The sequence below is a fragment of the Excalfactoria chinensis genome, chromosome 16 (genome assembly GCF_039878825.1).
Source record: "Excalfactoria chinensis isolate bCotChi1 chromosome 16, bCotChi1.hap2, whole genome shotgun sequence".
Lineage (NCBI taxonomy): Eukaryota > Metazoa > Chordata > Aves > Galliformes > Phasianidae > Excalfactoria > Excalfactoria chinensis.
The window spans coordinates 6,209,393-6,218,424 of NC_092840.1; the positions used below are offsets into that span (position 1 = coordinate 6,209,393).

Sequence of the window (9,032 nt, forward strand, 5' to 3'; positions counted from 1 at the left end):
CGTCCATCAGCTACAGATGCAATAATACACCCATACAGATGCAATAATACACCCACGTACCACGTTAGCGCTCAAGTAAATGTATTTGGTATTTTAAAAAGATAAAGCCCGGTAAGATTTGTAAGAAAAGCTCCCTCAGGCACCTTGTAAAGAATAGTTTCTTAATGCAGAGCTGCGTATTTGCTGTTTTAAGTTTTTTGTGTTAGAAGGAAGAGGTTTCCTTGCTTTGTATCTCATGAAGCTGCATAGGTGTTTCCGAGCACGTGGATGCTGCTGTCCTTCAGGAGTTCTTCTGTGGGATTTTCATTGTCACCTGGAGAAAACAAACGTTGCACGTTACTTTCTTTCAGGCTGTGTTTGGTTCTGTTCACTTCAGGGCTGGGGGGCAGCAGCATCTCCATGGGGCGAACCAGAGGTCGGTGTGCTGCTGCCTGGGAGCACCTCGGTTTGGGGTCTCTCTGGCTCATTGGAGGGATGCAAGTGGGCACGCTTCTTTGTTGTCACCTGGAGCTCCTGCAGCATGTGAGTTCCCTGCCAGTCACATGCTGGAAGCCCTGAAGCATTACATGCTCTGATGGGGAGCTGCATGCTTGCCATCTCTGCCAAGAGCCTTGTCACAATTTAGACGTTGCAGCTGCAGGCAGGCAATGGGACCAGCACAGGCTCTCTCTGGTCTCCACAAAGTAAGTTTGCAGAGAAGCCAACACACCTGCATTATTTACAGGGAGGGACAGCTAACCTGTGCTAAGTGGTGTAGGCAGCTGGTAACCTGTCAGTCAGGGCACACATCTTTGCTTTTTTCAGCACTATAAAACAGAACTAGCTTTCTGTTTTCAACAGAGTTGCACAGAGTTTTGTTTGTGGTTATTTCACACGTTTTGGAGGTACCCAGATACAGAAACACTCACATTTTTCACCTCCAGATATGCCTCCAGACCATATTCTCCCAGCTCTCTCCCGTTCCCGGATGCCTTGTAGCCACCAAATGGAGCTTGTGCACCAAACACATTATAGCAGTTTACCCTGAAAAGGAAACCAAGAGTTAAGAACCTCTTGTTTAACCCCTGTAGGGTAATGGAAGAGCTCTTTCACAGCATATGTCTGTTTACAGCAGAGGGATGGCTGAATTTCTGGGCACAATTTCCATATATGTTAGTTATCTTAGTCAACAGAGTTACGCAGTACTGGAACCTTATCTTCATCGACCAGGAAACAGAACAGCATGAAATTAGTTCACGTCTTGCATCACATAACCAAGTGTCTGGGTTGCTGCCCACAGCTCTGGAGGAGGTGTGATTAAAAAAAAATGATACCAGGTTCACTGACTGTACTTAAATAAATGAAATAGTGAGATGCTGGGTCTCCAAAATCCCCTGTGCTAAAAGAGCAAACTGTGGCAAAGTGCTGACTTTGGCATAATCTTCATCATGGCCTCAGAATACAGCCCAGGTTGTATAGATGTGCTCGATGATCTGATCACTGCTGGTGCCAGAGCCTCATAGCAGCTGCAGAACTGGACTTCTTTTCCCCCATCCCACCTTCTAATTCACAGTGGGAGAACAGAAGCTTAATAGAGCTCTACGTTTTACCAAAAATCATCATTGCAGTTGAAAGCCAGACATTACATTCTGTGAGGATCCAAAGCAGACATAGGCTATCAAACAGCAAGCTTGATGGGAAAGGAGAGCACGTACTTCTGGCAGTTTAAGGAGAAGGAAGTGACAAGGCTTACCAGACTGTTCCAGCTCGCAGGGCCTGAGACACATAGTTTGCCTTGTCAATATCTTTTGTAAAGACTGCTGCTGCTAGACCGTACTTGGAGTTATTTGCTCTCTCGATTATTTCCTCAATTGTTTTGAACTTCAAAATCTGCATGACAGGCCCAAATATCTGTGAAATCCAAGCAGATCACATGAAAAAGACTGTAAATTGATCTCAGGAGAGATATGAGTGTCTTGCATCAAGGGATGCAAGAGGACAAAGTCAAGAGGAAACTGACAGGCAGGTGCTGCAGGCCTCACCTCCTCTCTAGCAATTGTCATGTTGTCCTGCACATCACCAAAGACAGTTGGTTGGACGAAATAGCCACGATCTGCAGCAGGGTTGCCACCACACAGCAGTTTGGCTCCTTCACGCTTCCCAGTACTGATGTAACCAAGGATCTTCTTAAACTGCTCTTCATCCACCTAAGTAAGAGCCGTCAGGACAGGCAGATCAGTTTGGTGTTTGTCAGGGGTGAAAAAGGGATGTAACTGCAACCTGCTTTGCATGCAGCTGTGCTCTGTCTGTTCCTCATTTCTAAATGCTGCTTTCAAGAAGGGGGGGTGGAATAATCAGAATGGTTAGTTAATTCTCCCTCCTGCACAAGGAGGTAATGGGTACAGTTCAGAGGAGACTGGAGATCTTTCATTCTAACCTGGTGATGTACAGTTACTTGAGATTGAGTTATTTCATGTAATAATGGCTCAAGACATTTCCTGCTCTCACCTGAGGTCCCTGCTCAGTTTTAAAGTCAAATGGGTTTCCAACCACTCTGGACTTGGCCTTCTCAACACTCCTCTCCACGAACTCATTGTATATATCTTCTTGGACGTATGTTCGTGATCCCGCACAGCAGCACTGCCCTTGGTTGAAGAAGAGGGCAAAATGGGCTTGATCCACAGCCCAGTCCACTGGAATTGAGGAGAGGGGAGAAAAAAAGGTAAATAAATAAAACCAACCCAAGCGACTTGTTTTGAGCAACTATCGTACACAGCCAGGTGGTATCAGAGCTGGAGTATCACACAACATAGGAGGGGTTTCTTTTCCTCTAGCTCTGCTTGCAGCAAGCCTATGTGAAAGGTACAGATTAAGTATTATGCTAGCAGGTGCTTACAGTCTGCATCAGACATGATTATATTCGGACTCTTTCCTCCGAGCTCCAGCGTCACCCTTTTTAGGTTACTCTCTGCTGCAGCTTTCTTGATCAGGTGCCCAACCTGCATCATGAGAAGAAGAGGTATTAGGGATTAGCTCCAGCATACAGTAGCACCTGGCAGGGCAGCTGGTTTTAGATTTCCATCAGCAGTTTAATAGTAATCCCTTCAGTGTTAGGGCTTTGAGGGAACAACTGAGATCTGCCCAGAATTTCACCTTCAGTACAAGGAAAGCAATAGTAAATATTCTAAAGAAAGCACCTAAACGGAGTCTTATATAAAGTAAAATGAAGCGTCGCACCCTGAAGTCAGCTGTACTTTTCAAAGGAAGCTGCAGAAGGCAATGCTCCTCCACTGTTTGGTACAAAAGATGTTTTACAGCAATGAAATGCTCTTTGTGTCCCAAGGGCTTAAAGATTTGTCTTCCTTTACCTCTGTGGAGCCAGTGAAGGCCACTTTATCTATATCCATGTGGGCAGAGATAGCAGCTCCTGCAGTGGGCCCATAGCCAGGGATGATGTTCACCACGCCTGGTGGGAATCCAGCCTGCAGGATCAAAGATGACACATACACTCATCTGTCAGCTCCGGTCTGCCTCCCACAGAGAACAGCACTTCCTATCTCACTGTCATTTCCCAGGTCTTCAATTTCATTGTGAGAACCAGGACAGTTCCTCTCCCCACCCAGCATCTCTGAGATAGCTTGGAAATGTATTTTAGCTTTCTAATCACCCTACAATTGTTACTTACTTTAACTTCACAGTCCTTCCCAGAATCAAGGATGCCCTCTGCACACATGTATGGAGACAAGGGTGTTTAATTATTTGTTTTTTGCTAAAGCAAATGCTGGGATATCTGAGACAATTCAGTCTTCCTTCAGATCAGACAACACTCCTCTGTCCCTGTCACATGCCCTGTGTAGCTCATCAGTTGGGCTTATTACCCCGACCTCCAGCAGTGGCAGTGAGTCAGCCAACAGAACCCAGCCGCTTCTCTCACCTCTTTGATCAGATTAGCTACATAGAGAGCACTCAGGGGGGTTTGCTCCGCCACTTTCATCACAACCACATTCCCGGTAGCCAGGGCAGGCCCAAGTTTCCATGCTTGCATCAACAGCGGGAAGTTCCACTGGAAAACAGAAATATTGTCTGGTCTGAGTTTGAAAGTTGCCGATTAATGTGTAAGTAACCAGTGAGCTTCATTCAGATCCGCAGGTGCAGCACCTATGGAAGCACTCCCTGACCCTCCCCTAGCTGCTCATCTGCGTTTGGCTTCTTTTCAGGCGCTGCCTTCTTCTTGTCCAGGAAAACTGTACTCTGAACTGTGAAGCCTCTCAGTGCTACTACGAAACCACAGCTCTTTTGTAATTAATCTTTACGGTCGGGTTAGCCTTTACATTTCTCTTTTGAGGTGTTTTGAAAGAAAGCCTTTGTAATGACAGAGCAGGGCTTGCAGAGCTGTGAGGCGTTCACGTTCAGCTCTTGCACAATGCAGATGCAAAAAGCATGCAAATACAAAAACGCATGCAGCAATCAGTCTGGCTACTCCTGTAAGCAGGTATCTTTGTCCATGGACCTGGCATCCATTTGGCCTTGTTGCTGACAAACCATCTTGCTGTGCTTGCTACCAGTTACAGAAAACAAGATTCGTTATATCAAACGGAATTGCGCATGCTGGCTCTATTTCCTCATCATACAAACTACTTCCTAGCACTAGAATCAGAAGTCTGAACAGCGCCTCTGAGCTGGACAACTCCTATAAGGAGGTTCGTGTTCTTTGTTCATTTGCAGCAGCAGGAAATACAAAATAAACCTTACACGGAGCCTGTGAAATCAACAAGAGCTTTCAAAGTAACAGCTGGTGCAAGTGTAACTTTGTTTCTACCATCTGTAAGAAGCTGAGCTTAGCAGGACAGATAATAACTTGCGTTTTAAGACAGCTCATTATAACAGTGAATTCCTGAAATACCTCAGGACCTACTGATACATTTCACTCACCGGGATTATCTGTCCACAAACTCCCACTGGCTCATGTCTGGTGTAACAGAAGAAGTCTCCATCTAAAGGGATGGTTTTGCCATGGAATTTATCAGACCAGCCTGCGAAGTATCTGGTAAGAATAAAGCTTTGGTCAGTGGATTTAAAACATTTCTCTGGTCACTAGAAAACAAGAAACATTCCTTCAGCTATTTGCTTTCCTCCCATCTTCAGTCACTTCCTAAAGCACATACTAACACAAGGATTTCCCAGGAAGGTGATCATAAGAATGGACAATAAATGCAAACATTTGTCTCTTGTGATTTGCATGGTGTATATTTTGTCATTGGTGCACTGCATTACAGATCCCTTTATCTATGCAAATCCTGTATGTACGTGAAGCAGAAGAACCTTTTGGGAAAGTTACAAGAGTTTCAGTTTCATTCTAAATTACAAAAAGAAAAGAGAAAGAAAGAAAAAAAAGAGAAAGAAAACAGACTGAAAGGGTCAGCTCCAGCCTTGTCACACACAGTGCCTCTGTTGGAGAAATGTGCTCTCTGTGTGCAGAGGTTCAACAACCACAGGCCAGCTGGGCAGGAATGGGGGGCTGGGAGAGTTACTGTGCTGTCCCTGTAGCCTCCACACCTACCTGAGGCATTTGACAACCATGTCCAGATCCACCAAGTAGGAAATAGAGTAAGGTTTGCCATTATCCAGAGTTTCAAGTGCCTGCAAACACAATGAGATGGGGAAAATCACACGTAAGGATTCAGATTTGGTTCTCAGTTTGCTGTTTGGATTCTGTTTGTTGGCCTTTTCGCTTTCAGGTTCCCCAAACTACTTCTCTCCCCATCCTTTGTATCTCTCTCACTTTCCACTATGGCTAAAATCCTCACCACACCTGATGGGTACAAACCACCCATCTGTGCCTCCCCTTGCCCCGGGTTGCAGTACGCACCGCCAGATAAGCCCGGTCCCTCTCAATCAGGTCAGCGAGACGATGCAGCAGCTTCCCCCGGTGCGAAGCATCCATCCTCCTCCAAGGTGAGCCCAGCTGGAAAGCTGCCCTGGCTGCCTTAACAGCCTTGTCCACATCTGCCTGTAGAGGAGTCCAGAAAAGAACATGAGAAAGGGGTAACCAGCTCCCACCTTCCTTCCCACAATACAGATAAAGCCCTTCCTGGACTCCAGGAGAAAACATGGCAGCAGCAGCTGCTAGTGACCACCCTTCTGGGACAAGGACTTTCTGCCTCGACAGCTGAAGGAATCATTGCAAGGCACACATTGGTCCTGGAGCTGTGGAGCTCACAGGCTGCAGCCCCAGGACCACCCATCCCAAGAGCATCAGCCCAGGCAGTGCCGTGCAGCACTGCAGCCTCTGCACACAGCTTTCCTGCTGCCTGCATCCCTGGGGACAGCGGAGCTGAACAGATGGGAGCAGCAGCTGCACAACCACCACCTGTGCTTGTGCTCTCCATTATTGCAGCTACGTGGAGCGCAAATATTGTCATTTCCACGATGTCATCTGACAGGTTGATATTTACATCCTAGCACAGGGTAAGGAGCTGAGCTGCTTCACCGCGGACAAACAACAACAGTGCTTCCTTTGCTCTGGGGAATACAGACAAGCATCCAGGCTGTAGGATGAGCCCCACATTGCTGGGAAGCAGAACCTTTATGGAAGCTGTAGTCAAGGAAGAGCATAAGCAGCGCTAGATTGTGGTATTTGTGTAGACCCAACATCTATTACTGCAAACACGGCAGCTGGCAGAGCTGCAGGGGGGAGGTGTGTTAGCGTGTGCCACTGCAACAGAACAGATCTCATCAAGTGAACATTTACCTTATCGCCCTCAGCAACCTGGCAGATAACTTCTCCTGTTGCTGGATTGATAGTAGGGAAGGTTTTCTTGCTGATTGCATCGTGCCATTCGTTGTTTATGAAAATCTGCAATGAAGTGAGCAGATCGGCGTTAGACTTGAGATCCAAACCTCTGGAGGAGTCGGTGTGAGCTTTACTCGATAGATGGCACATAAACAGGCTGTTTAGTTATAGGGACGTGGCTTGTGAGGACTCCAAAATGGCACTGATAGGGAGGAGATACGTTAGCCTAGAAGTGCGCAATAAAACACAGCCTCGTGTTGGCAAAAAGAATCCAAATCCCAGCAAACAGCACGTGGATTGGCAGCAGTTCCTGCCCTGCTGGGTCCTTGCAGCGCCTGGCGGCCCGGCTGGAGCCTCGGGACAGCGGGACGACGCTTCAGGCACCGCTCATAACTCGGTTTTGTAGCAGCACTAGAACTGCTGCAGCACTTCCCCGATCGGCCCATTCCGGGCACCCCGCGTAGCAGAGCACTTCGTTCTCAGACACAACTGGCGCCGACAGCAGCAGCCGAGCACCAGCTCCTCCCCGCGCGTTGCAGCGCTGCTCCGGGCCTGCTCTCCGCGGTACTCGGCCATCCCGCCCCGCGTCCCGGCCGTTCCGCACCGCGCCAAGCGGGCCGAAGCGGGGCTGTCTGCGCCGGGCCCCGCGCTGCTCCCGGAGCTTTCCGCCGCCCCGGGGATCCCGCCGCACGCGGCCCGGCCCTACCTTGTTGTAGGCGATCTCTGGGCTCGGGTTGGGTGCGGGGATGGGGGAAGCGGCGGCGGCCGAGAGCTGCCGGGCCGGGCCGCGGCAGAGCCGGGAGGCGAACCCCGCAACCCGCAACATCGCTGCGCTGCGCCGAGCCCCGCTCCGCCGTGTCGCTCCGCCCGGCGCTGCCCGGTCCCGCTCCGCCCCGCCACGCCCCCCCTTCCCCCCCCTCGGCTCCGTCCCGTGTCGGCGCTGCTCGGCCCGGCTTCAGGTCTGCCCGTTTGCGTCGTTCTGCTCGGCGGAACTCGGCTCGGATCAGCTCCATTTAGGCCACCTCGGCTCAACTTAATTTGGTTCGGCGCAGTTCGGAGTGATCCATATTCAGCTGATTTTGGACTCATGTGGCTCAATTGGGAACAGCTCAGTTTATTCTGGTTCACTTTGGTTCCGGCTGGCAGAGCCCTCAGCCGGACCCGTGGCACAGATGGGACAGCACAGCCAAGGCACGCACGCACTGGAGATGCACATCTCATCAGTGCCCGGCACTGGGACCTCTGCTTACCTGGAAGGCTGCCCGTAGTGGCACACAGGAATCTAGGAAGAAAAAAGCTATTGCATATAGAGCAAATGAATCTCATCCAGTGTAGCAGCCTCATAGCGGGATGGTTATTCAACGCATACAAATGAATGCTTGGCAAAAATTGCTCCTAACAATGGTTAAAGATCTTTTCTGCTGCTTTGCTTGAGTTGTCTGGTGTGATTTCATCATAGTTAGGTCCATAAAAATTAACATGCCACAGAAATGCTCTGAAGTTCACTAAGAAAGGAATATTTAACCTCCACAGCAGACTTGCTCAGGGCTAAGCTCTCACTGTGCTCTCAGCTGCCCTATGCATGACTTCTGCTGACACCTGGATGGACAACCAATGACGTGGGGCTTAAATGACATCTGTGGCTTAATACTTTTTCCTGCTCTTGAGCACTTGAACGCATCCCTTCTTTTCCCTGGGGCTTAGCAGACAAACCCAGCAATGCTGAAATCCCATGGAATGGAGGAAATGCCTCCAAGGAGACTCAGCCTCCAACCTTCAGCTCTGCAATGGCTGGCAAGGATTCTACCTGCTGCACGATGAGATGTTAGGAGGTACAAAGGCCAGGTGCTTGATCAGAAATTACCCGGTTTGTGCTGGCCAGGTACAGGCTCAGATTCTCCTTCCCCTTTCCATGGCAGAGCCAAATGCCATGAGGAGAGGTTGAATTTCACTTTCAGCCCAGGAGAAACCAAAGCTCAGGTTACAAAGCTTCTTACAGCCATCACAGCCATCCCGGGGCTCCCCTGCAGCACTCCTCCTGCCCCTGAGAGCGAGGACGTGGTGACCACCATGGGCAGCTGAATAATGTGGCTTTGTGGAGCTGGGCTGTGATGCTGTGCACTGGAGGGGCCAGCACTGGGCACTGTGATATGAGTCACTGCATGACCCTGCCAGGCCAACCTCAGCGGCAGCCAAAGCTGCAAGCACACATCCCGCTGTCCCCAGCAGTGTTTCCAACAGGAGCAAAGGAATATTAAAG

At 49.3% G+C, this 9,032-nt stretch overlaps 1 protein-coding gene across 1 annotated transcript; it reads right to left on the reverse strand.

The window, feature by feature from the left end:
• Nucleotides 1-57: 57 nt before the first annotated feature.
• On the reverse strand, nucleotides 58-7,668 carry ALDH2 (aldehyde dehydrogenase 2 family member). Its single transcript, XM_072351111.1, has 13 exons — nucleotides 7,479-7,668; nucleotides 6,731-6,835; nucleotides 5,849-5,989; nucleotides 5,540-5,619; nucleotides 4,912-5,023; nucleotides 3,914-4,042; nucleotides 3,348-3,461; nucleotides 2,876-2,978; nucleotides 2,488-2,672; nucleotides 2,022-2,186; nucleotides 1,733-1,890; nucleotides 909-1,023; nucleotides 58-313 (listed from the first exon to the last, which is right to left on the reverse strand). Exons 1-13 carry the CDS (start codon nucleotides 7,596-7,598, stop codon nucleotides 281-283), a joined length of 1,560 nt encoding a protein of 519 aa, XP_072207212.1. The 5' UTR covers nucleotides 7,599-7,668; the 3' UTR covers nucleotides 58-280.
• Between the last annotated feature and the right edge of the window lie 1,364 nt (nucleotides 7,669-9,032).

What these genes read in the sequence shown, in the direction of transcription:
- ALDH2 (XM_072351111.1), bottom strand. Translation starts at nt 7,598, where the DNA reads ATGTTGCGGGTTGCGGGGTTCGCCTCCCGGCTCTGCCGCGGCCCGGCC. An exon ending in AGGTTGCTGAGGGCGATAAG is followed by an intron (nt 5,990 to 6,730) that starts GTAAATGTTCAC and finishes ACTCCTCTACAG; the next exon opens with GCAGATGTGGACAAGGCTGT. An exon ending in AAACTGAGCAGGGACCTCAG is followed by an intron (nt 2,187 to 2,487) that starts GTGAGAGCAGGA and finishes GCTCTTACTTAG; the next exon opens with GTGGATGAAGAGCAGTTTAA.